This window comes from Falco rusticolus, chromosome 12, assembly GCF_015220075.1.
Source record: "Falco rusticolus isolate bFalRus1 chromosome 12, bFalRus1.pri, whole genome shotgun sequence".
Lineage (NCBI taxonomy): Eukaryota > Metazoa > Chordata > Aves > Falconiformes > Falconidae > Falco > Falco rusticolus.
The window spans coordinates 21783198-21810080 of NC_051198.1; the positions used below are offsets into that span (position 1 = coordinate 21783198).

Genomic DNA, 26883 nt, shown 5'->3' on the forward strand with positions numbered 1-26883 from the left:
AAAATGGCGCACTGTAAGTTGTGCTGAGTATGACTTGGTAGTTTTAATAAATGTGGTGAACCTCCAGCTTTTCCTGAGGTTGAAATGGCTAAACCTCAGAGTTTGCCTTTCTCTGAGCAAGTTAAAAGCAGGCACCATTGCGATAAGACATCTGCTTTAAGATTGCAGGAAGTTGTAGGTGAGATGTGAAAGGCAAGCAACCTCTTGAACACCGCTTACAGTCTGTTGCTGATGAACTAGACATCAAAAATCTGTAGCCAGGTAAGGAGGAGAGGCAAAATATACATGTGACTCTATCTGGGCTATTTAATAAGCAACTGGCCCATGTTTTATAACGGATCCTTGAAACTGAAGCAGAAGTGAAAACGAAGGACATTTTTTTTCTCAAGTGGTACCACCAGTGAAGGCTACTACTTACAGTCATGTCAGTTATTCTTTAATCTTAAAGCTCTTACTTCAGTGCATAGAACTACACTGGAAAACTATAGCAGCAAAATAAATCCTCATTGCTGTTACTGACTTGGAAGTGTTCCCTTGGACTGGCCCAAAAGGAATCGCCGCGGATCAGGGATTGTGGTGGGCTTCAGGGGTATGATGCGTGTGGTAATGCAAACCGGGCCTCTGTTACACTTGCTGAACCTGAGCTGTGATTTTAAAAGCAGTGCCTGCACCTTGATGCGTTGGTGATCTTTCTGACAGATCTTTGTCCCCACAAAGCTCTCTTCTGGGACTTATTAAATTGTGCAGTAGGAGGATCGTGGATGCAGCAAATGTCCGTCTGGGGAAACTGATCCCATCTCCAACTACCCGTTTACATTTTATAAAGCTATACTGACAGAAACACAATGCTGTTGTCTGACCAATGTTCCTGTGAACTTCCCAGGCAAGTAGTACCCAGACTAATCCAGTTTATTCCTAAAAGGTAAGAAAGAAAATTAAATACTCGATTTTTGCAAAAGGGAGTGTTTTGAAAGGTCCCTACTGTGGTAAGTGGCCTCTGCACCTTTGCTGGCCTCCCGGAATGGTGGCCGTGCAGACTGGCACCCTTGGCAGCGTCAAAGCTGAGTGATTTTAGCAGCAGAAGAATCTTTCTGAAACCATTTTACTACTATTGTTTTCAGAGCTCATCTTAAGGCAATCCAGATAACACAGCCAACTGGCCTGCTTTTTCCGATTGTTTTCTTTTTTGTCAGCCTTGGTGCTTCTGTGTGTGCTGGTACGGTGTTTTCCTTAGAGTCTGCTTTTCCTAGAAGTGGTTTAACATGAAAGGCAAAAGGGCGGGCAGTAGGTGATGGGGAGTGAGCGGGAGCAATGCAATGTCCCTCGCACCGTTGCTGGAGGAGCATGGCTGCCTCATCTTGTGTCCTAAAACCCTTTTGGTTATTTCTTGAGTAACTGGCAAAATACTGGTGTGTGGTAACAGCCGGTGTTTTGCGTATTTAGCATGGGGTTTGCTAGGCTGTTCTGTACCATGGGTGTAAATACGGTAAGAGTAACGGTGCTGCCGTCGGCAGGGCGGGCGGCCCGGGGCAGAGGTGGGCACAGCCCGTCCCGCAGACCGGCCCCGCAGCGGGGTGGTCTGGGCTGCCGGGGGCGCAGAGCCCGCGGTTCGCTCCTGCGCGGTGCGGCGGCCAAGGGGCTGCCGGAGCCGTCCCACAGCCCGACAGCCGCTTCCCTCCCTCTCGCCGGCAGCGCCGGGGCGACGCGGTGCTGCTGCCGGTATGGGGCGGGGCCGCGCCGCCGGGGTCCCCCGCCCGGGGGTTGCCATGAAACCGAAAGCGGCTCTCCGCCCGCGGGGGCGGGCGGCAGCAGCCGGGGGCGGCGGCACTAGCGCTTCTGCGCCGCGCACCGACCGCGCCCCGCGCAGCCAGGGCGGCCCCACCGCCCGCGCCCCCCGCCACGGCCACCGTCCGGAGGGCGCCCAGCGCCGGCACAGGTGCGGGCGGGGGCGGGCGGGCCGCCGCCGCGGGGCCGGGGTCACGCCGGGGCCGTGGCCCGGCAGGTGCCAGGGGCCGGGCGGGGGACCGGGGCCGGGCCCCGCGGGGGCGGCTGGCGGGGCGGCGGGCGGGAGGCCCGCGCGGCGGTGGACAGCTTGCGCGCGGCGGGTGACAGCCTGCGCGCGGGGGCCGGGCGGGGCTGCGGGCGCGTTCCCGCGGGCAGGGCAGGGCCGGGCCGGGCAGGGCGGCGCGGGCAGCCTGAGCGCGGGGCCCCCCCAGCTGAGCGCGGCGGCTGCGGAGGAGCCCCCGCCCGCCCACGGCGTTGCAAGTTCCCTCCGGCGTGCGGGGCTGGGCCAGCCCCGCCGGGCGCGCTGCGATGCGCTGCGGTGCGGTGCGGTGCGGGCTGGCAGCGGGAGCCGCGGGAGCCGCAGGCCCGGTGCGCGCCGCGGGGCTCGGCGCGGCGGGGGCAGGAGGACAAGGAGCGGGGGGCCGCTCGGGTGAGCGCCTGGGCAGCGGCGCCGAGCGACCCACGTTGCAGGGAGCCGTGACAAGTGCCCCCGCTGGTGTCGCCGAACGGTGGGGGGGGGGGAGGGGTCTCCCTTCGGCGGGCGTGCAGGGGGACCCAGCTCAGGCCCTGGTTCCCCTGAGTGACAGCACTCTGGGAGCACAGGAGGCAGTAGGCTTCGAGCAAATACTTCCAACGCTCTTGGCCTGAGGAGGGGAAACGGAGGGCTGCTCTTGCTGCACTTCTTGAATGGCTTTGCCTGGTGCTGGGCTTGGCTGCGCCTTCCCGGTGCCAGCCAAGAACAACTTTCCCCAGAACTTCCGTTTGATAAATAGGGGATGGCTGAAAGGAGTGCAGCGTTGTGCTAAAAATAGCTGGGTGGATTTAGGTCAGGCGTGCCTCCAGGCCGGCAGCAGCAACACGGTCGTATTTTTAAACCACCCCAGCTGATTCCATGCAGTGCACGCAGGTGTAACGCTGGGCGTTAAACTGAGGCGCTGGGGGGACACGGCCCTGCCTAGTGCTGCATCTCGGTCCGTCAGGGCTGCATTGCCTTCTTGCTTTTGATCCTGGTGCGAGCTGCAGTGGTCGTGTGTTGCACTCGACCTAAACCCACCCAGAGTAACTTCCTTTGCTGTCAGCCTTGGTTACCTTGTCTGTTTCCATCATGTGGAGAAGTGTTGGCCATGGGTGAGGACCCCCGTGTGCCGGGAGCTGTGCAAGCAGAGGGCAAAACCGCAGCCCTTGGCTGAAGGGGGTTTATAGCTCGAGTCAGGAGGGAGGGACGTGCCGGTGTGCAAGAGCAACAGGAGATGGTGTGACCCTCCGGACCAGTGTGATGGTCAGGAGCCAGTTGTTCCCAGCTGCTCAGCAAAGGAGATTTTACAGAAGAAAATTGAAGTAGAATAGCCCGCTCCTATTCCTCAAAAAAATCTGCCCTCCCACTACACACTTGCTCAAATACTTAACAAGGAGGCAGTGGGTGCCTGGTATCATCATCTGGCCAGAGATGAAACCTGCCCTTTTAAATTGCTTGAGGGGATGCAGGGACAAGTGGAGGGAGACTAGAACAGGCTTTGAATTTAAGAGGTTTTGATGCAGTGGGGAGGTGGAGGGATGGACGGAGAGATGATGTGGTTGTAGCTGTGGCTTAGAAAAATTATCCCTGTGGCAGCACCCCAGGTGGATAAATAAGTAAAAGATTGCATTTCAAGAGAAATGAGTGTTTGGAAAACCAGAGAGGAGGATGGACGAGTTTTATTTGTGTAAGCGGACACAAAATACTGTCTCTTATGGAGATATGAAGCAGGAGAAGTCGGTGATACATTGTGAAGATCTAATGCTTCAAGCCAGAGAGAGATGAAGGTTATGGGCCTCAGTGGAACGTGGGCTTGTCAATGCCGGGGCTGGACACTGAGGGGCTGGCAGAAGGTTGGGGGAGGCTGGGGCGGTGGGCTGCCTCTGAGCGGGCACTCACCCGCAGCCGGGCTCTGAAGGAGAGGCAGAGTTCAGCCTGTGCAGGAAGATGCTCTGCAGCAACAGGAAACCCTGTGAGCGCTGGCCAGGACGCTCTGGCTGGAGCTGTGTAAGCTGCTGAAAGGTGAGGTTCGGAATAACATCACGAAGGAAAAAAGAAAAGCGTGTGGTGCTCACAGAAACTGTGGAGGGCACAGGAGTAATCGTGGAGTTTGAGAATGAGGGGTGATATCCAGGAGGTGACAAGACTTCAAAGCTAGAAAGCTGCTGGTGGTGACTTGGACAAAAGGAATTTCAAATAGGTGCAAAAAGCAGAAACCAGACAGCTCTTTATTTCACCCCACAGGCTCACTAATCAGTCTCCCAAAGAGAGGAGCATAGTTTTTACACAGCCATCGAGGCTACAGGCCAGGTCAGGAGCTCTTGGTTCTGTGCCACACATTGTTTGGGCCACTTTGCCAAACCCCTTCAGTGAGCAGCTGCAGACTTGTAGGATGCGTCATCTCCTGGGCTTTACTTGTGTCCCATCTTTAAGCTAACCTACGGCCCCCTACCTTCTTCAATCCTTTGACCCTTTGATTTTACATAAATAGACATTATTTATCACCAATAAATAGCTAATTATGGAGAGGTGTTCCTCTCTCTGGCCCTCTAGGCAGTCTATACGAGTTGTAACTTTTCTTGGGCTCCTGATGTCCTTGAGGCAGTTGGTGGTGATACAGGTAGTTTATCTCTCAGACATGCCGCTCCCAGTGGTGGTTAGCAGCCTGCCTGGAGCAGCGTGCCAACCCGAGGGTGCTGCTGCACACCCCGGCCAGCCAGCTGGGATACCATACGCTATCCCTGCGTCTGGGCCCTGAGTTGAGGTGAGGGTTTCAAAACCTCTTCTTTTGCTTTCTGGCCCCTTTTTGTCCAAGTTTCTTGGCAAATGACTGTGAAGATTAATATCACGCTGTTAGTTGTCAGCTCCTTATCGTACCATGTGGGCTGCAATGTGCAGTTTGTTCCATCCTCTTCCCTCAGCCCAGGCAGAAGCTAACCTCTTTACCCCAGTGTGTGGCTGGGCTTGGGAAGGTGAGGAAACTTGAGTCATGCATATTGCTAACAAAAATGCTGCAAAAATTTCCATAGTCTCGCCAGCTCAGTCTTGCAACAAATAAACAAGTGTGTGAGAAACTGTCTGCACCCTAAACCACAGTGGTTTTGGTATGGGACTGCCCGGAGTGCTCTGTAGTTAAGCATGTTTGTCTCTGTTGGGTTGACAGATAAAGAAAGGTTTTGCATGTGATATACTTCCATTTGCATACAGGGGTTCTCTAAAGGTAAGTATGTTGCTGTGTGCTTATTTTACAGAATATTGAAATGTAAAAGTTACTTTTTATTGTTGTTGTCACGCAAAGCCACCTAGTGACTAGCCAGACCTCGAGGAGAGGAACAATCTGCAAAGCGTTTTTTCCCCAAAGTAGTCTCTGTGAGACGTGCGGTGATCAGACCTGTGCTAAGTCACAGTTTTCAGTCTCATCTGCTACATCCCTGCACTTGAAACTGGAATGTGGCCCTTACGCACTATGAAAGAAACAAAAAAGAAAGGGTTAATTATTGCCTTAGAGACAGCAGGTACAAACAGCCGCCAGATCATATATTCAATTAAAGATATTATGGAAGGCTACTGGGCACTATCTATAAAGGAAAAATAAAAAGAACTTATCCATTTGCCTGTCTCACTGTCACAGACATTAAACCTTGCAGTGTGGCCATATTTTACTGAGGAATTCTGAACGTGGATGTTGGTGGTGCTTGCGATGCACCGTGAGGTCACTAAAAATAGCGACGTTGTTCACTGCTGGCAGCAGTAAAGCTAAAACTGGTGCCAGCAACCAGAGCAGGGTTGGAGGCTGCCCACAGCTTGTTTAGCATCCTTCTTACACGGCACCTCGCCTGATGCCAGAAGGGTGGGTTTGCCTCTCGCCTGCAATGGCCGGTGCCTGCGCCTTGCTGCTGGCGCTCTCCCGGGCCCCTGGCATTGCCGGGGCTTGCGGCAGCGCGCACGGCTGGGCGGCAGCACAGATCTCAGCTGCAGGTGGCATTTAGAGAAGGGGTTGCATGAAAGCACCGCTCTTGGTTCTTGCCTCTGTAAGTCTCCAGCCTGTCCTGTTTGATCTCTTGGGAAGGACTTCTTAAGAACACATCTTTTTCCCTGTATTTTTAGGAAAAGATAATGGTGACAATCTTTGCTGTCACTGCTTTCCCAACAGCGAGTTCCCCAATAGCGTTTGGGTTTTGACATGAGCAAGTTACCTTTTCAGTGAGGATTGTGACAAGAAAAATGTGTGTCCATATGCTGTCAAACATGTGCCTACATTAGAGCCAAATCCACTGAGGTCATTAATTCCTGAGGCTGCAGTGGGGGCAGCCGTTCACACCTAGGACGTGGAAACACGGCGGAAGAAGGGGATAGCCAGCCTTAGCAAAATTTGAGTTCATCCTAGTAATTTGGATGAATAACCATTGAGTTGATTCATAGGTTTCTGTATACATGCTGATTAAGTTCTTCATTAAGGCTAAGTCAAGGGGTCAGAGGCATGGAAATTTAAACCCAAAACCCAGGTATTTGTGGCCAAACTGACTGAATGGTCAAAGCAGCTGAAGTCCCAGATAGTGTGTCCCCTTGGGGAATGGAAGGAGACATAAACTTAAAAAGCCCCAAAGGCCTAGTTCTGCCAAATGTGTAACAGCCCATTATTTGTTAGAAAATGTGAGGACTTCACTTTGGCTCCAATAACCTAAAAGAAAAAAATTTCAAACCCGTTAGTGGTCTTGCTCTCGGTCCCTTGTTGCTACCTCTTTTCAGTAGCTTTTGTTTCTTTATGTTGTTCTTGTGTGTCTCTTTTTTTTTCCTTCATTCTGTTTCCTAAATGCTGTCGCTGTCTTTTTGCTCACTTTCTTCCCCTTGAGCCTGCTTGGAACTTGGTCAGGGTTTCAGCACTGCAGTTGGCACTGGAGGAGATCGAGGGCTGCCCACGAACAATAACACCAGCCTATTGCTCTCTACTCATCTGCAGAGTGAAATTGTTTAAAATTCAGATCCTGCTCCTACTCAACTTCTCCATTTGGGGGTTTCCCCAAAGCTTCCCAGAAGCAGATGGTGCTTCCTGGAGCTGTGCTTGCAGGGTGCTACGCTTTCTGCAGTGCTGCCTCCTCCCAATGAAACCAGCCGGATCCATCCTTCCTCCAGAGCTGCCACGTTCAAAGAGAGCCCATGTATGGCCTGTCGTGCTGTTCTGGTGCCCACCTGTGCAGAGGTTGTGTACCGTTAACAGTTTGATGAGGATGCACCCTGAGGACAGGAGGTCATGGCAAGGACAAAAGAAGATCCTCTGGTTTAAAAGGCTTGATGGTAGAAGTGAGCTTAGGCTGCATCTAGAAATACAACTTAGATCAATTTAATTGATCCCGTAAAGAAGCAGCATGCCTTTGGATTGACGCCTTTCCCTTTGCCACTGACTTCAGCAATGACTTCTTTGTTCCAGAGCTTCAGAGAAGGTTCAGGAAAACACACAGTAGGTTGAGATGCCTCCTGGGAGGGGAGATGAAAATTGAAATAGGTTAGAAATGCTCTGGGTGCAAGTTCAGTTAAAGGGAAAAGGCTGAAGAGGGTGTGTGTTGCATTTACTACAAGATAGAACAGAAGCTTTCTTTGGAAAACAACTATTTGAAATAACAGGAGACTTAAAAATTGTCACTCTTTTTAGAAAATAAGATACCTTATTTTAGGGTGGGAGGGGGAGGACTAGAACACCAGGGGAGGGAGAGGAGGAGAATAAGGAAAGAGTAGGATTAGAGATGGAGCCCGTGGCAGTGCTGCCAGGGCAGCATGTTTTGGTCTGGGGAAGGAGGCTAACACCGAGTCAGTGGAGATGCAGACTGCCAGGAAGCCTGTGTGCACAATTATGTTCAGGCTACAAAATCATTAGGGTTTACAGCCACTTAAATTATGACAAACCCAAATATAAACATATATTTTCTTAAAATGGATTTATCTTGGAGAGTTCTGGTTTAAGTACAAAATGACCCGTGCAGCGGGTAGCATGAGTGGGTGCGGTGGCTCTGCGACCGAGCCGGGGCTGTTCCCGCTGTGAGCTGCCCCTTCCCTGCCTGCAACGCTGGGGTCCACCCAACACCACAGGGCTGAACCTGGGTTTCCTTATCTGCTTATGTGTTTCCTGCTTCCCATGTATTTTTCTTCAGTCACATCACCACTTCTGTGAAAGGTGAAACACTCTGTATCTGGGACAAAAACTGCGAGGATAGTCCTTGGTAACCTGTGTGCTCCAGGTGGTAAAATCTGCAGTCCCTGCATCAACACAGTAAGGGGAAGTGCTTTTCAATGGCTTGCCTTTTATCCTAACGCTTTTAAATCATTTTTGGACGTGATCTTTTCAAAGACGCTGGGGGATTTCACCCCTTGCTGTTTTAAAGCGCTTGTACTGTGTTTAACCACAAAGCTTACACTAGCGCGCGCGCTCTGTCTCTTTTTCCCCATTGAGGACCAGCTACAGTTCTCAGGTACGGCTTTACCAAAATGTGTGCTGTTAGTGCCGGCAGGATTCTAACATTAGACTCCTGCTAGAATATTTCTCATCTCTGAAGGGCTCTTCAGGGGTGAGCCATGGCACACAGGGGCACCAGTGGTGTGGGCTTCGCTGGGGGAAGGCTGCAGACCTCAGAACATCTCAGGAACCGAGTTCATCCCCTAAACCAGCAAAGAGGGCCAGGGGTCATGGGGGTGAGTTGCAGTGCTTCTTACCAAAATTTCTTTCGGTACTAGGAAGGTGGTTAAAACATCAGGTATTGCTACAGGAGTGATGGGAATAAAGTTATTTGTAGCTGTGAATAAGATTATTTAAGGCAACAGCTTTCCAGCTTACTGTAACAATATTGCATTGATAGATGTAGCGAAATTCCTTGCTAATACAGAATTAATTAAGTAGTAGGATATCCAGGGAAAAGAGTGCATGTAGCAAATAGGCAAGCTCACTGCAAATCAAAGCTACTTCAGCACCAGACACGCTTGATTAGTTTAAGAGTGTATTTTTTTACAATTTTTAAAATGTTATCTGTGTTGCAATCTATGACATAAAAACCCCAGTGAAATCTGGTCTTACGGGGATTATTGTAATGCTTTGGCTGTAGCTCTGTGCAAAGGAAAACCCTACTGTCTTACTCTGCCCAGTGAAAATTGCCTGTGGAGTTAGCAAACCGATGCTTGCTTAGTAAGGTTTTTACTGTGCTTTGAGAGTAAGGTAGTACTGGAATTTGAATGGGGCAATATGGTCTGTATACAAAATAAACCAAATTTGTTCTGCTGCCCTCTGCAGCAACATTCCCTGTGGAGCATCAGGCACATATTCAGTCAGAAATTACTGCTGTTAGAATTATTCTCTCCTGGTTTTTAAGGAATGAGGACAAAAGCAGACACAACTGAGACTAACTCGCCTGCCAGGTGAGGTAGGAGCAAGCCCTGAATATCAGTGGTGGGTCTGTGTTGGTGCCATAGGGAATCATTTCCCTCTGCAGCCTCTGGGCTGGGGGCCACAGATGATGCAGCTGGGTCCTTCTCCCCCCATGGGTATTCTGCAAGTGTGTTTTGTTGTCAGCAGTCAAAAATGTAACCTCTTCCTGGGCTGGAAGGGACAAGGTGCTTCCCTCAGTGATGTCAGGTGTCATCCTCTGCTTTTTCACATGGCTTCATATAATCAGCTATATCTTAAATATGTACTTAAAAATGTATAGATGCTTTAGTCATTCTTTAGCAGACTGTTCCCTGCTCCACTCCATATGTTAGGAGTCGGGCAGTATTTCTTATCCCCAAATGCAGTGGTTTTGTGGAGGACCTATATTAATAGTAAATCATATAACTTGCTATTTTAATTCAAAAGTACTGGAGGCAGCTAATTACCCTAGTTTATAAGGCAGCTTGGAGAGCACAATTTTAATGCAAGGTATTGTCCTCCTCCATCGTATTTCTGCCTGTCAGCTCCCAATGAAGGTGAATTGATCTTAGACCCCTAAATTTGACAAAACTTTCCCACGTGACTAAGACAGGTTTCCATTTCTGGTTGTACATAAAAGGCAGATAATTTTTCAGGGGGGAGGGACAGGGCATCTTCTCAGACTTGTCCTTACCAAGTGCCTTAGGGCAAAGCAGTAGAGCTGATCTAGAGCTAGGTGTATGGGACGTAGGTATAATAACTGGTTTTTCTGTGCCCTGTTGAATGTATTTCATGGAAGCGTGATAAGTAAGGAAGCGATCACCGTGCTTTTTACTGAGCAGTACCCCAGTCCTGGAGGGCAGCTCAGCATTACCCTCCCCTCGTGCAGTGAACCTGGCAGAGCTGTGCTCTCAGCCCTTACTTGCTGAGCAGCAGGACCGGCGATCACGTCCTTATCCATGCGTGATGGCCAAATCTGTGATAACAACTCATATGTTCGCCCTTCTCAGTCTAAAAGACATGGTGGTGTTCAGTGCCTCGGGTCTGCTGTCCCAGAGGTTTTGTTGCTGCAGCCTGCTGTAGCGGTGCGTTTGTAGCTCATGGGGTGATCTACAGACCTTTCTCTGTTCTCTTTTAAAAAGAGCGACCACATTATAGGGATGGTTTTCTCTGTGTGCAGTAAGTATGTTTTTGTGGCTAAAAAAAGTTAATCTGTCCACAGTAGTTCAATGTGGTATCAGCCTTGCGTACCACTTCTCTCGGTTCTGGCTGCTGCTGGTGTAGATAGGCAGCAGCGCTGCTGGAGGGGAACTGCTTGAACACGGCTTGAAAAATGTTAATGTAATTTTATATTATAGTAGGCCATGCCCGTGCTGATTTTTCTCTTTATTATCCTGTTCTGTTCATGTCTTCCTTGTTTTCTGAACAGTAACATATACTAAGTCTGGAGCATTTTAATGGAAAATGATTGGGCTCAGTTTGGTGTGGTGGTAGTGAAAACAGGATAGCACATACTTAAGGAAGTTTATTTTCATTGTGTAAATTCTCCCTTTCAGATCATTTCCAGTGAGGTTAAAGCCGGTTACATAAAGAGTTGTTCAGAAGCATTTTGCATGTGCTGCTGTTGGTGCAGGCAGGGCTGGGATGCTGAAATGGTAGGAAGGTGCAGCTGGGACCTCTTTGTACTGTGCTGCCGTTGAGCTCCCACTCTTTGGTAGCTGTTTATAGGACTTGGGCTTAGCTGCTAGTGATTCATACTACTTTTCTATATGCAGTCAGAATTAATTCTATTTATTTCAGTATATGGAAATCCTTTTTTTTATTTTTATGTATAGATTTTCAGTGTCCATAGATTGGTTGGTTTGGGTTTTTTTGTGTTGGGTTTTTTTTTGTGTATGTGCTGTTGCAGTGGATTTGCAATGAAAATCCCTTTGCCATGTGTGTTGTGCATCTGCCACAACAGCATTTTTATGCAGCGTGAGCCCGCCACGCTCTAATATTTTAAAACAGCATTACAGTTCACATGCATGCTTAAAAATTGCAGTGTATGCAAAGAAAGGATGCCTTTCCATTGCTGTTTAGCTGTGCACAGGCAGAAGTGAAAGCACACCTCACCTCCTACGTGGGCCATGCACTAGTGTAGGCAGGAAGCTGATGCAGTTAGCCATTGGCGTACTCTTGCTGTCACAATAAAGCACTTTTTCCACTGATGGTTTCCCTTTGGTTTCAGTTCAAAGAGCACAGGCGCGGGCACTGGAAGCCAGAAGTGGAAGAAGAGCTTCTGCAATCCGCCCTGAGTCACCAGTGGGTGCTGGGATGGGAACTGCACACTGTCTGCGATAGTTTGGATCACATCCCACCGAGCGCTGGCTGGTAGTAGGTCTGGCACAGGGCTGTCATTTCTCAGCTCCTCTGAGCTGGTTTTCCCAGCTGATTCACGTGGGCACCTCTCCAGCTTGGGTGAAGCATCACCATCCACAGGCCCTCTCCTGGGGCAGCTTGTTTCCTCCAGCAAACAGCTGCAAACTCTGCAGCAAACCTCCTGCAAGGCTGGCAGTGGCGGCAAACGTCCCCGGTCTCTGGGGCATGCAGCGGTTTCTGTTCTGCCCTCTGAGCAGGCAGGTTTCCTTTCACCCGAAAGCACTCTTGCCTGTGACCTGAGGTGCCCTCAGCTGTGAAGCACGGCCCTGAGCAAGGCTGAGGTGGAGGAGGCGCTTCCGTGGAGATGCAGAGTCTCCATTTTTAGGAATGGCGTCTGGGTTGAGTGCATCATGAAGGTGTTTAAGGAGATAAAAGCTCTCGTTTCAGCAAGAGAGTTGGAAGGCCTTGTACCACAGCAGAGTGCTCCTTGCAGAAAGAGATGGGAATGCATGTGGCTGCTCCTTAGAGCAGCAAAAGCTCTGAAGGAGTTTCTGGATGGGATTTTGGGCTGGTGGCTGTGTTTCTTCTTGATGTATCCCATAACTTTGTTGCCTAAAACACCTGTAACATTCTTCACCCCAGCTAAAAGTACTTCTGGAGTTATGGTAGACCTTAAAGACAAAATGGGTAAAACATGGATTTTAATTTATTTTTATTTCCTGTGCTTTTACATAGTGAGGCATCAATTTGCTAAAGCACACCATCAGATGATAAAGTCCTGGAGCGTAATAGGACTCGGGGAATTGGATGCCCTGTAAATGGGAGAGAGGAAGGAAGTCAGTTCTCACTGACCCCGAATGAGCTTATAGGACATTTGTCCTGTAGGTAGTCTGTGCTGTGGAAGTTAATGGTGACAGCTGCCCATCTGCCTTTGAAGCAGCAGGCATGCTCTGCCGCTGGCATCTGCTACCAAGGCAGCCCAAGCACAAGGCTGGTAATCCCTCAGGCTGCATTTTGGCGTCTCTGGTTGACATGGGGAAAATAGAATTGCTCCTTATTAAGTGTTAGAGAACGAGGAACCCCATTTTCAGAGGAGAAAAGGTCAGCTATTTAAAAATGAAAGGGGCGACATGGACTATCATCTCAGGTTTGAGGCAGAAGGCTGTTCATTTGGAGGGACTGAATAGGGTAATTTGCAAATTCCAGTCACAATAATAAGTTTTTGTGCCTGGAATATGATTAGGGCTTGTATTTGTCTGGGTTCCTAATGTTAGATGATCAGTTTTGCTGCAGTGAGTCTGACATTCAGGCTGGTGGAGGGCAGGGAGGCTCTCACAAGCTGGGCAGGTGAATGCTGTGTGCAACCACAAACAAGGGTGCTGAGTTACAGGAGCACGTAAATGTTTGCTGTGAAATAGATCTTCACTGATTTAAGTGCTTTGGCTTGTTTTTGAATCAGGTACTTTATCTGTCCACAGCATTTCCTTGCCCAGTATGGGATATTAAAGTAGAAAGGAAAATGGATGTTGCTTTCTGAAGCCTGAGGTGGGCTGCAGGGGTGCTTGGGCTGTGCATAGCACGGTACTAATCGCTGCTCTCGTGGGCTAGGAATCCATCACAGCGGGGGGATGGGGCAGCGTGTCGGTACTCGGCACACAGTTTCCTGCCAGCCCTAAGGTTATTAATGGTGATGTGTTGGCCCTGCTGCCCTACGAAAGCAGCAGATACCCTCGGTGATCTTACAGGAGCTGAGTCAGAGCTCTTGGAGAGGTGCTGATGCCAGTAAGAGTGACTGACAGGGCAGGTGACGCACACAGAGGAGAAACAGCATCCCACAGCACAGCTGTAAAATTGAGAACTTCCCCCATAGAACGGTCTGAGAGCTCAGGTGCATTTGTACACACCCTGTAAGGAAAAAATGTCTTCTGAGCACAAAGCCGTGAGAAATGAAAACCAGAGTGGCTCCAGCTCTTGAGCTACTCGCAAAAAAACTACTGCAAGATTGAGGGACTCATGGCAAATCTCAGGGTTTGTGACTTAGGGATGGAAACAAATGTTGCTGGTTTTTCCTATTAGGAAATGAATTGCATTCCTGTGCTGTATATGAGCTTTTGTGGGTTAAGAGGAAAAACCTCATGTCATGCTTCTGATTGCAATCTTGCTTTTCTTTCTTTTTTTTCCACTGCTTCTTTCAGACAGGATTAGTATCGTCAAGAACTTGCGCATAATTAAGTAAAACTTTGGAAAAAACAGAATTAGAGTTTACTGCTGTAGATGAGTGATCAATGGGAAAAAGAAAGATGTCAAGTTAAGAGACTTTGGCACCTGTTACGCCTAAACTGAAGGTAAAATCCCCTTGCTGCCTTTTTTTTTTTTTTTTGTATGCTCCTTGCTGTGAACCACAAAGCTGTCTCCTGCCTGAACCGGTGCAATGAACTCATGAAGTCATGTGGGTGGGCTCTGTGTTAAGTGTAGGTTTTCCTGGTGGACATCAGGGCCAAGACTTGGCCTCTGCTTTCCCCACCTGTATCTGTGACTCTTGTAATTTTTTTGAGACTAAAAGTTGCTGCAAGAAATAATAATAATAAAAACCAACATAAAAATCTCTTCTGCAGGATAATTTTCAGATTGTGAAACATTTTTCCGAAGGAGTGTGCTTTGATGCTTGTGTTGTAACCATAATTTCGTGGTTCTCTGAGCATTTTGTTGTTCTTCTGTAGTTGATGCCGTGTTTCCCTCCGAAACCTGTTGCACCCCGCTGCAGATGACAGCTCTCCCATGAGCGGCAGCCCGCTGCAAGCAGTAGCCGAGGTGGCGTGGCTGCCGGTGAAGATTCGAAGGGATTCTCCCTCTGCCTGGTTCCCAGTGCAGCTCCCATGGCCTGTGACGAACCCGCTGCTCTCTCGAGCTTCTTCACACGCCAGAACTCCGCCAGCGCCATCTCTCTGGACTTTGAGCCTGACACCAACTACAAGTTTGTCGAAACCTTGGAAGAGCGGTACAAATGCGCCTACTGCCACCTCGTCCTTCGCAATCCCCACCAGACGGGATGCGGGCACCGGTTTTGCCAGCAGTGCATTCTGTCTTTGAGGTCAGTGCAAACTTCTCCTGCATCCCCGTACTCCCCTTCCTAAAAAGAAGTCAACACCTTCTACAAATCAGCAGTGAGTGCCGTAATAATAAGAGTACCGATGTGATAAAATGCTGGAGGGGTCAACGGGAAGACTCTGTTGAACTCAATAACTGCACGCTCAGTGTTTTAAAGGTGTCTTTAAAGACCTTACCTGGTGCTGGAGAAGAATACTTTGGTAACTGCAGCAAAGCCAGCAGACAGAAACTGATGCAATCTTAAGCACTACTGTGTGAGACGCTGTTTCGGTCTGTCTGTCCAACACTGTGCTGCTGACATGAATTCGTTGCGTTAATGCCCCACAGTATTGACACGGGTGGCTAATTAAGCTATTTTCATTTGCTTCTGTATAATGTCTTTGATTTCCATGGAGTTATAAAACTGATGTTAGCCTTACCCAATACTACAGTCAGATCACAAGGCATCCATCCGCAGTTACGAATGAGTTTACCCCGCAGACCCATCTGGGAGTACATTACATACCATTTGGTGTGCCCGAGGGCAGGATTTGGCCCAGGAAGGCTGTGGAGGAACCTGTTTATGTGGATGGAAGTCACCATTCACATTTTATGAGTTTCAGATGCTTCATGTTTGCTGCTTTCTCCCTCTGGCATGCCTCCCTTTTTGCACGGCCTTAATAACTGTTTTCCTGTCCCTTATTGTAGGACTTCTGGAAGCCTTTTAAGGCAGGAGCCATCACATCTTCTTTTACTGGTGTAGGAAGGAGCACGCTGCTTGTGCTAGGCAAATGCTGGGTTTAGTGTATGCGATGGGATTTTTGCAGACAGACATTTAAGAGCAGCAGGTGGCCAGAGAGTGACCAAGTCCTCTTAATTAAAAGCCATCTTAATTAACAGTTGTAGGACAAACTCTTTCTGTTACATATTCACTGTTGCAGCTTAATGCCCTCTTAGAGCTGTGGGCATTTTGGCTGTGTAGTTGCCAGACGAAAGTGTTTTTGAAGCACTTTTTTGGTTTTTATGGTATCTAGTACTGCCTCCTGCTGCAGTCAGATTCTAGCATAGGGAAATTTTGTAAAATAAATGAAATTGTCTGTGGATTAACATGACTTTTCTTTCGATCTAGAGAGTTGAGTGCAGTACCCACCTGTCCTGTTGACAAAGAAACAATAAAAATGCATGAGGTAAGTGGCTGTAATTTTACTTCAGCAGTCAACGTCTGCATGGAAAAGGCAAGACAGCTGAGAACAAGGTGGCTTTTAGTCTGTTAGTCCTCAGGGGCAGGGCAGTTTTTGTCTCTGAAATGATGCTAACAGAAGCAGTGTGTTCAGTGATGCTCTCTCAGAAAGGAAGTATGGGTATATAGCTAAAGCTTTATTTTATAACTCATGTTCTGAAGTTATTTTATTTTAGTCTTTTGCATTTCCAGTAAAGTGTCAGAGAGTTTCACAAAGCTTTAAATTTTCCCTTGTCATCAAATGTCTTTTTTTTTAGTGGAGAGTTTATTGACCTGCCTTTTTCATGCTCCATGTTGCTGGGACAACTTATTTATCTGGTTGTCTTTGTTTTCACTTGGTTATAATTTGCTGCCTTACTTATTTCCATTATATCTCATTAACCCTGTAGACTTCATTTACTTTTGGGTAATTTTTTAGAGGAAAAGATGCTTCTTATTTTGCAACCTACTGATTTTTTTTTTTTTTTTAAATAATTTAATGGATTGATTTGTCCTTATTTATATGCTAAGGCTTGAAAGTATGCTACATACTTAGTCCTGCCAGAATTAATTTTCCAGGGAAATCAAATGTCTCCTTCCTCTCTCTCGTACTCGTGATAGGAAATTGTAATCAGACTGTCCACACAATTTTTGTTTTTCGTTCACTGTCTTTGTGCAAATTTTGCTGGCAGTAGTGCAACAGTAAGCAGCTTTATAATTCTCCTTACAGGGAGATCTCTAAATAAGACTGAAAGTTTGCTCTAGGGGCTTAATTAGCTTCTGCATACACAACTGGGAACGGTGCTCTTTCTCAGAGTCTATAGAAGGGCTATCTCTGCATCGTCTCCATCCCAAAGGCACGCTGCACTGCTTGAAGATCAGAGGAGCATGCTCAGAGCTGGTTTGGCCTTTGGGGTCTGTTAGCTCCTGCTGCTTTCTTCTAGATACAGGCAGGCTCTGGCAGTGGTTTTATAGCTTCTGATCCTGCTGGCTGTGGGATGGATCAGCATCTGTGGAATAACTATATGGGGAAACCCCCCTATGCTTATTAGAAAATTCATGTGTGTTTTAATCTATATTTTTAGTGTAAATTTTCAATATGAATTATCAAGAACCATGCTCTGAATTATGGAGTCTACACCTGTGTGCTTGAAAGATTTGTTGTGATGTTTTGCTTTTTCTATATTCTTTATAGCATCCTATGTGACTGCGTATGAAGGCTGGTTTGCTTCCTTTACAGGTGTTCAAAGATAACTGCTGTAAGAGAGAAGTTCTCAATTTGCATGTGTTCTGCAAAAACATTCCTGACTGCAATTCAAAAATAATTCTGGGACGATATCAGGTTAGTTTGCTTGATCAAGTTTTGAAGCCTTTGATTTTCATGCGAACTCCGTGTATTTATGATAAGCTAAATTCTGGTGGTGATTTTCAGACTTCAGAGTTATTGTAGCAATGTAATTTAAGGACAAGGACTATGACTTAGCTATGCACTGTAAGTAACAAATCTTAAGCTCAAAATATTATGACTTGTTCCCACTTTGCTTTAGGTTATTTTTTAAATAAGAATCATTTGCTTTATATAGCTTTAGTATAGCCACAGCATCTATACATTCCTTCTGTATGCTTAGGCACCATGTGATGGTTGATTCAAGAAAACTTGCCAAGACATACTGGCCATTTGGGCCTCTTTTCAGTGTATCAATGGAATGAAAAGTGGAAGTCATATAAAGGACTCTCTAAATTGTCACATTTGCTTCAGTTTTAAGGTTGGAAAAGGGGAATGCTTATGGAGGAAAAAATATTTGGAGCTTGCTTTGTTACCAAACTGCCAAATGTTTCTGTGGGTCTGTTGGGCAACTGAAGATGCGATGAAATACTTTGGGGTTTAATTTACTGTTGTGTGTTGCAGGAGCATCTTCAGCAGTGTTTGTTTGAAAGTGTGCAGTGCACTAATGATGGATGTTGTGATCAAATTCTTCGGAAAGACTTGAAAGAGCATTTGAGCCAGCACTGTAAATTTCGAGAAGAAATGTGTCAGTACTGTAATAAATATGTGGTGTTAATTAACATAAAGGTAAGATTATAAAGCATTCCCTGGGAATCCATAGCATATGTTTCCTCTTCATGTTGCTGAGCGAAACGTTTCCAGCACTGCAATGGGGCTTAACAACTCCTGAAACAAAATCCAGCTGAGTAGCTGAAGGAGAAAGTATAATAAACGTGCTTTAAATAACACCAATTGCTGTTGCTGTCCTATGAACAACAATGTGATAAGGGGCTTGCACATGTATGTTTGGCATTACTTTTTGCATAGCTTCCTCTACATATGCTACTTTACAAAAATACAAACCACTGCCTTGTTTTGTTTGTTTTTCCCCAGAATCACGAGAAAAATGACTGTCCTGATTATCCTGTGCCTTGTCTCCAAAACTGTTCACAAATAGTTCTGAAAAAAGAGGTACTATTATTTTGTTCATATACTGTGTTTCAGCAGATCACACACGTTTATGAAAACTGAAAGTTATGTTGCAGACCACATTGGCCTGTGCCAATAAAACCTCGTTGCTCTAAGTATTTTCTTTGGTCCTACAAGGGATTTATGCCCCATCTTACAAATGAAGTATTCAGTCACTGCAAACCATTGGCATTTTTGCAGTATGGAAAAATATCTGGCTTGCTTATGGACTCTGAATACTCATTTTCCTGTTTACGAGATCGGTGGTGTCATAACATCGACCTCTGTTCACCCTTTATGCAGGCATTCAGATTTTATCAGTGCAGCAAATTACTTAATATTTATTTCGTTACACCTTTCTTTGTTGATACACACAGATTGAAAAGCACCATGCTGTGTGTCCTGAGGCGGAGGTGGACTGCCCCTATAAGCAGTATGGCTGCCTTGTAAAGGTACTGTTTTATAGATCGTTGTCTGTACTGGGACTGGAATTTGTCTCCCAAACCAATCAGACCAATTAATCGAAATAACTAGTTTTTGTTCTTTCACAACCATTTCTACTATTGGCTAAGATGCTGTATTACAGAATCAGGGGAGCCATTCCCTCGCTTCTAAAGCACAGAGGAGATATTTTAAATGCTTGCATCAATACGTTTTTCTACTAACAGCTTCAAAAATCTTATTATTTTATTCTTTCCCTTCCCCCTCTGCCTCACTAAAGGTTAAAAGAGGGAAACTTGCCGAACATGAAAACGGAGCCCTGAGGGAACACATGCTGCAGATTTTAGACAAGAACTCCCGGCTGGAAGAACAGGTAAGTTACATTTAATAAGCACTCTTCAGCAGTTCTTGGCTGGTCGGAAGATGATAACGAGATTCTCCGTTTGTTGCCTGGTTTAGCTCAGCTACATTTCAAAAGACTGGGTTTATCAGCTTTGCACACCTCAGAAGTCAGAATAAACTCTTCTAGTGAAGTCAGTCAAGTGGATGGAAACCTCTCTGTGCTCGGGCACATATATTCTCCAGCAAGCACGGTGGCAGGCTTGTTGCCATCACTCACCCCGTTTGCTTTCGGTCTTTGCTTACAGTGGATATGAGGCTGGGAGATAAAGCATTTTAAAGTTTCAGTGGCTGGTCAGATTGCTCCAAAAAGGAGCCTCTAGATGCCCAAGTCACACCCTCTGTAGAGGCAGCGTGGGGTAGTGCAAAGCCAGTTGCAAGCACCCTTCCACTCACAATCATTTCTGTGGCTCCCAGCAGGTGACACTGGGTGTATGCCCAATCCTGATGAGGGGAATTTGTGCTACAACTCAGTTTTGGAGTTAGTATCCCTCACCGACTCATCTCTTTTACTCGTTAGACCTCAGTAGAGGAAAAAGAAAATAATAGATGTATATACATGCACCCAGCAACACACATGGATGTGTGTGCATGTATGTACTGTCCCACTGTAGAGCAGCGGATCGTCATGATGGGGATGAGATATACGAGTCTCTTTGCACCTGTTGCCACACAGATCTATTAAAGAGAACGATTACCTTATGTTCAGTTCTTGCCAGCACTTATCCATGAATTGTGAATTGAGTAGTGCTATATCTAGCTAAGATAGTTGTAAATTTTTACACTTTCTCTTAAATAGTCACGTATGTTTTAATTTGGTCATCATATATTTTGGTGTGCCTTACCGGTTTTACTCTGTTTTTTTCCATCTGTAGATATCTGACCTGTATAAGAGCCTGGAATGTAAAGAGATTAAAATCCAGCAGCTAGCAGAGGCCATTAAAAATTGTGAGAAAGAATTCAGACAGTTTACACAACTTTTTGGTAAAAATAGCAACTTGATGGTAAGCACCCAGGTGAGACATTGATTTTTACTTTCTTTGCCAATTGCTTTCTTGATCCTGAACTATGTTCATCCCGTAATAGTTGTCATTAATAGCAGGACAATAACAAATCTCCCAGACACTTCACAAGCCCTTCTCGTTTTTTCACAATACAGCATTGTCTTTTCATTTTAACCAATAAAGGAGTTTGGATATCTCATCTGGGCAAAAAGCACTGTACAATCCTCCTAGCCAGATCCCCATGGCAAATATGCAGGTGTACACGAGTAATCAGTTGAATTAAGTGATGCAGCGTGAATGGGTCTGAATGAGGGATGACTTCTCAGTCAGTAAATGTGCTGAATTAATCATGAAGGAGCATTGGAATACGTTCCAAAGGCAGCAGAGCGCTTCAAATGCAGCATGTAGTTGATATTGCTGACATGCTAAAGGCTTCTTTATCTTATTTCAAATGAAATGGCTGATTTTATGGATGTCTCCTGTCTCCGCTTCCCATCCTCTTCCAATGGCATGAACTGGGAAGACTCTGGCCAGTCACCTGGATAAGTCTGCGCGCCTAGAATCACAAGTGAAACAGCTAATACAGATGGCAAACCAGCAGCAAAGTAAATTTGACTTGCGACCTTTGTTTGACACAATTGAAAATGTGAAACAGAAGATTGCTCTGATGGAGACATATGATCAGCGCTTGGGTATGTTGGGACTTTCGGTTCTTTTCTGCATGGGTGTGGGGTTTTTGCTGGTTTACTGGTAGCCAAGTAGAGGCTCTGGTGCTAGAGTCTGTCATTGCAGCTCTTCACTAGAAAGGCCTTTCTTCTTGCTTTTTAAGACCAAACCATGGTGATGTGTGGTGCATCCTTCCCCTGCTCCACAATCTCTCCTGGATTCCTGTGGCACTGCGGGGCCAGAGAACTGGCCTTGGTCAGGCCAGTGCATTGTGATGGAGGCAGTGGTACTATCCATAGTCAGGCACTAAAGCTGATTTGTAGTTACCAGTTTTCCTTATTCAACTACCAGCTGCGATTACAATTTTAAAAAGTTAACAGCTGTAGTAACACTAGTTCACAGTCTGTACTCAGGCTTGAGCAGTTCAGTTTTTGCCAGCTGGAGTCTGGTTGTTCTTCGTATCCAGCACCCTGACAGTTTTATTTTACCAAATGTTTCTCTCCCCTCTCCCCCCCTCCCTTCCCTTTTTTCTGTTTTCTCCTCTCCCCCTGCCCCGACCTCCCCCAGTTGTTTTGGAAGGTCAGTCCAGCAAGCACGATCGCCAGATCAATATTCACAAAGCACAGCTCAACAAAAATGAAGAAAGATTTAAGCTTTTGGAAGGCACGTGCTACAACGGGAAATTAATCTGGAAAATCATGGACTACAAGATGAAGAAGAAAGAAGCAGTGGAAGGCCGTGTCCTCTCCATATTCAGCCAGCCCTTTTACACCAGCCGCTGTGGGTACAGGTTGTGTGCGAGAGCCTACCTGAATGGGGACGGCTCAGGAAAGGGGACGCACGTGTCTCTCTACTTCGTCGTGATGAGGGGGGAGTTTGACTCGCTGCTGCTGTGGCCTTTCAAGCAAAAAGTTACACTTATGCTTTTGGACCAAAGTGGGAAAAAAAATCACATTGTGGAAGTCTTTAGAGCTGACCCTAATAGCAGCAGTTTCAAAAGGCCAGACGGAGAAATGAATATTGCCTCCGGATGTCCACGCTTCGTGCCGCACACGGTCCTGGAGAACACCAAAAACACCTACATCAGAGATGACACTCTGTTTTTGAAAGTGGTCGTGGATTTAACCGATCTGGAGGAATTGTGAAAAGCGTGCCCGATCAGTGTGACTGCTTTAACTGTTAAGAAATGCTTTCTTGGTGACTACCAGCCATGCAATAGTGAATTGCCACTAGTCAATGCTACCGATTATGTTTTGAGGCTTTTGGACTGCATAACAGATAACGAATTGCCAAAGCATCAGCCTTTCCTTTTTTTAACGTTTTTTCGAGACTGCGTTTTTAAGGCAGCTGTAAGTCCAGATTGATGTGAACATGCATTTGATCCAGACTTGGCTCAGCCCAGGCTGGGGGAATGCGTGACTCCCATCACCAGACTGGCATTCAGAGACAAAACTCCTCCAGTAAGCCCCATGGAGCCCAAGCAGGCCTGTGGGCTCCCGTCCCTCACACAGAACTGAAGCCATGCCTAAGCGTGAAAGTCCATTTCGCCTGCCTGAAATGGAAACATTTCAAATTAGCACATTTGAACCAATGTATCTTGATCCCTCTATCTCCTGGGTTTTCAAAGCAGGGAGAATGGCTTCAGTTAGGCAGGGAAAACATTTATGTGGGATCTTGCATCTTGGTTTGGTTTGGTTTAATTGTTTTTTTCCAAAAAGCCCAGAGGAAGATGGCAATGCCTCTTACTTTTCTAGCCTGGTATTTCAGCTGTATAGAATACCCCAGTTGACAATAGCTTTGTTATGTCCTTTCCGTTCCTGCCTAGTGCCTTGGGACTGATGTCCATTGGTGGTAAACATCCACAGTCCCCATCTGAAGTTAAAAGAAGCCTTCTCACCTCTCAGGACATGGCCAGAAGCGGGGCACTCGGCCAGCCTGCCAGCCCTTGGCTGCGCTGCTGGAAGAAGAGGGGCAAAACTCCTGTACTTTCGCTCTCACATCTGTGCAAAAGAGATGGTTTCTGGCCTACCAGCTCTACAAAAGGCAAGAAGAGCTTTGGATATCTGCCTAGGAAAAAGCCCATGTAACGTGCACTGTTTCCCTCTGCTAGAAATTTGGATGTTTGGGAAAGAAGGGGGGGAAATGGATTAGGGAGCGCGGTTCTCAGAGGTAGTGCAGCTCTAGTGTTTGTTAAAGGGTGAGACAGCTGCCGAGTAACAACTTCTGACTGAAGTGTGTCTGAAGACCTTTATTTTTATTTCAAGTTCCTTCCATACTGCAAGGGAATGTGTGCATTCTATGGAGTTTATTGGAGACACGCTAAAACCACCAAGATCAGGCACTGAGGATCAAGTGACAAAGAATACACGTGCCTTTTTAAAGCCTTTTGGGTGCCTGTAAGAGGGATGTACTTTTGCACACTCAGTCATTTTGTTATTACAAGTGACAGAATTTTGTGTCTCATCTCTCACAGATCAGGTAGCGTAACACCACAGGGTTATCCATTGCTCCTGCAGTTCACTGGCAGAGCAAACCCAGAGCTTGTAAAGAGACAGCAAGAAATCAAGCTGGGTTTAGAGTAAGAGTAAACTAGGCAGGATAAAAATCAAAACGGGGCACAGACTGCAAGGTATAAGGCAGAAAATTCGAGAGGGCAAATGTGGCAAAACCAAAAATGCCCTTTGATATCAACTAAAATAATACAATTTGGGGATTGATACTAAGGCAAAGGCAAAATCCGGTGTTTTGGATCTGCAATCTCATTGCTAGTCACTTACTTTGCCACACAGTTTATGGGATGTAATTCAGACACAAATATTTTCAAATTCAGGGGTGGAGGGGAAGAGACCTTAGTTATCTGTACCTCGTGGGAGGTTAGCAAATCTGAAATCTTTGGTTTGATTTAGATGTCCTTTTTGTTGTATGATCAGGACGTACTGGGCCTCTGTAGGGGCTTTGCATGTTCCCAGGGACAGATGGTGAGGAATGGTTTTTATTCTCTTGTAAGGCTGTGGCTGACTTTAAGAGTCATTTTGGCTGTACAACAGAGAGAATTAGGCCTTGCGTCCCTAATGCTTCACTACAGAAAGAGCAAGCTTTGTGTGAAAATGGTGTGGCATTCTAGGATGTCAATCCTGAGCCTCAGACGTGGACTTCATGTTGATGATTACTTTAATATTTGTCACGTAACCTTCAAAGTGGCACAACTTGCATAGTAACCACTAATAACTGACGGAAACGTACCAACCGTGTTTCATGGGACTCTCCAGTATGTTAAGTATAAAATACAGAAAGCGATAAAGAGCTTGAACAATCAAGGGAGAAAAGACAGAAAGGATGCGGTCTGTATCCTGGCAAATTCCCAGCCCTCTCTGCCTCCACCATCCCAAGTATAAAATGGGGATAATAATACTTGCAGAAGCGTTAGGGCTGTTCAAATGTTTGTGAAGAATTTTGAGCATGGAAAGAGCTAAGTATTATTAAAGCTCCATTTCTAATTGTCAAGAGTAGGTGATGGCATAGTGATGTGGATAAGTGTTTAGTGTGTTCCTGGCCAGATTTTGAAAGCATGTTCAGTTTTAGCCCATCCGTACTGCAGTCTCTACCTACCAGTTGGGTTTAGGTTTTCGCCATGAATAATATTCTTTTTAAAATTTTGAAGCACAAATGATTCATCCTGGGTGACGGAAACATCCCTTTTGAAATACTGCCTGTTTTATAAAGAATTAGTTGTGAAAATTAATTTTTTTAAAGACAATCTTCTTTAAATTGGTTCTTTTTATCACAACAATTGAGAGATTTATGTTAAAATTTTCAGCAATTTTTACTACTTGTAAACAGGATTTAAAATTTTATCCCATTCCTGATAAAGAAAAAAATGTTGTATAGCATGAATTGTCGGGAAGAATTTTGATGTTGCATGAAAAACACCAAAAAACTTTTCAATAATATTGTATGGGGTAAGTAACCAAAAGAGCTTAGGATATTTCTACATCAGCATACAGTATGTTTCTAACATATTTATTGACAGTTTATAGTTGTTTGAATATATCTTACTACAATACAGGTGTTTTTCTAGCCAGATGTCATCACTGCATATGTAAACTAATCTAAGAATAAATAATTTTATCATTCTCCTGGAGGGTGGCATATATTCCTTTTGGCTGGATTTAAGCAGGCTTTTTAGAAGGATGTGGAGTACCAGGGCTTTGTTTACATCCAAAAAAAACCCCCAACGCTGCTTTAGATTAAGAATGGATGTGCTTCACAGATATTTTGGTTTATACTTGACGATCATAAAGCAGCTGCACATAGAGGTTCAGAAGACTGTGAGCTAAGCTAGATCAGACGAAGATCCACGAGGTCTGCGGATCCATTGGAATCCAAACGGGATGTTCTTTGTGTGGAGCACAAGTTTGGGGCTGAGGGTGGATTTGTTTCAGGTTTGGGCCGGTAACAGCTAAAAGGAATTGCTCCAGTGTCCCGTGATGGCTTCATGCTTGAACACGGCACTTTAAACGTGGGAATGGAAAACTCGGGGGGTTAGGCCTGCCTCGCTGGAAAGCAGCCCGGAAGAACGCTGGCACCGGACCCCCGTGTCCCGGGGGAGCCCCGGCCGGCGCTCGGTGCCGGGATGCCCCAGGCCCCACGCCCGGCACTGGGGAGCGGGGCGGGCAGCCCCCGGCTGCGGCGGGAGCCGGCTCCGCGGCAGGGCCGGGCCGGCCGGCGCACCGGGAGCGGAGCCGTGCGGAGGGGCCGCGTACGGGTGCGCAGCGAGGGGCTGGCGGGGGCGGCGGGGAGGGGGGGCGCCTGTGGCGTCCCCGCCGCCCCCGCAGGGGGACGGGGCTTCCGTGGGAGCGGGGCTGCAGCCCCAAAGGGCCAGTGGTGGGGCCGGGCGGCGAGGCCGCGGGGAGCAAAGGCCGGCGCTGGCCAGGCGGGGCGGGGGACGCCCTGCGCGCCCCGGGGAGCAGCCGCCAGCCGGCGGTGGCACAGCCCGCCGCTCCCCGCGGGGCACGGCGCAGCGCAGGCCCGGCTCGGAGCGGCAGGGCTCGCTCGCCGTGCGGGTCAGGCGGGAGCCCCGGCGCGGCTGCGTGCGGGCTCGCTCCCCCCGCAGCGGGCGGCGGGGGCCCCTCGCCCCAGGGGCCCACCCGTGCGCGGCGGAGGCCGAGGGCAGCGACCCCCCGGCAGCCCACGGCCGCGCAGGCACCGCCCGCCCCGCACGGGAAGCGGCGCCCGGGCCGCGGCAGCACTTCCGGGGCGCCAGGCGGGGCCCGGGCCGCCCCTCGGTCAGCGCGGCGGCGGGGCGGCGGCGGCTCCCGGAGCGGGTCGGGCCGGGGATCTGGCGGTGCGGGGCGGGAAGCGGCGGCGCGGCCGTAGGCGCCCGTGTGCCGGCCGGCGGGGTGTCCGCCCGGGCCGCCGCTGTGCGGCCGGCAGCGGGGGGTGGGCGCTCGGGCCCCGCAGCGCGGCTGCTGCGGCCGCAATAGCGCTGCCGCGGGGCTGAGGCCGCGCTGTCGGAGGTGGCGGGGGACCGGGGCTCCGGCGTCCCGTTCCCGTGCGGGAGGCTGGGAGCCTGAACGTGCCCTCGCCGTGGCCCGGTGGGGGCGCTGGGGCTGCCCCTGGGAACGCTCGCCGGTTTCCTCTGTGCCTGCACTGCGCTCTTGTTGGGCTTTTTCCCCTCGGAAAGTCTTCTGGAAGCGATGTTGTTGAATGTACTGTTGTCTCTCACTAGGTATGGATGGCACAAAGGACGAGAGAAGTAGGGCGCTCTGTGCAACTTCACAGGAAGGGCTGAAAGGCCAAGGTAAGCACTGCTCGCACCGCTGGTGTCCTTTATGTCCGTGA

General features: G+C 47.8%; 2 protein-coding genes across 3 annotated transcripts; both read left to right on the forward strand.

Annotated features, from left to right (window-relative positions):
- Positions 1-1680: 1680 nt before the first annotated feature.
- On the forward strand, positions 1681-25183 carry TRAF5 (TNF receptor associated factor 5). Of its 2 annotated transcripts, XM_037405935.1 has the most exons (13): positions 1681-1936; positions 11641-11714; positions 13967-14116; positions 14492-14862; positions 15988-16045; positions 17318-17419; positions 17987-18151; positions 18458-18535; positions 18910-18984; positions 19254-19346; positions 20248-20388; positions 20900-21068; positions 21610-25183. In XM_037405935.1, exons 4-13 carry the CDS (start codon positions 14648-14650, stop codon positions 22185-22187), a joined length of 1674 nt encoding a protein of 557 aa, XP_037261832.1. In that variant the 5' UTR covers positions 1681-1936; positions 11641-11714; positions 13967-14116; positions 14492-14647; the 3' UTR covers positions 22188-25183. The 2 variants fall into 2 exon arrangements, with proteins under 2 accessions (XP_037261832.1, XP_037261833.1); XM_037405936.1 differs by lacking the exon at positions 11641-11714.
- A 112-nt stretch (positions 25184-25295) lies between these two features.
- On the forward strand, positions 25296-26846 carry LOC119156258 (protein SPT2 homolog). The gene is made up of 3 exons (XM_037405844.1): positions 25296-25370; positions 25878-26366; positions 26771-26846. Exons 1-3 carry the CDS (start codon positions 25296-25298, stop codon positions 26831-26833), a joined length of 627 nt encoding a protein of 208 aa, XP_037261741.1. The 3' UTR covers positions 26834-26846.
- The last annotated feature ends 37 nt before the right edge of the window (positions 26847-26883 follow it).

Coding starts and splice junctions, on each gene's coding strand:
- LOC119156258 (XM_037405844.1), top strand. CDS start 25,296: ATGGATGTGCTTCACAGATATTTTGGTTTATACTTGACGATCATAAAG. Junction 25,371..25,877: donor ACATAGAGGTTCAGAAGACT/GTGAGCTAAGCT, acceptor CCGCCCCCGCAG/GGGGACGGGGCTTCCGTGGG. Junction 26,367..26,770: donor GGCGGCGGCTCCCGGAGCGG/GTCGGGCCGGGG, acceptor GTCTCTCACTAG/GTATGGATGGCACAAAGGAC.
- TRAF5 (XM_037405935.1), top strand. CDS start 14,648: ATGGCCTGTGACGAACCCGCTGCTCTCTCGAGCTTCTTCACACGCCAG. Junction 17,420..17,986: donor TAATTCTGGGACGATATCAG/GTTAGTTTGCTT, acceptor TGTGTGTTGCAG/GAGCATCTTCAGCAGTGTTT. Junction 18,536..18,909: donor AAATAGTTCTGAAAAAAGAG/GTACTATTATTT, acceptor TGATACACACAG/ATTGAAAAGCACCATGCTGT.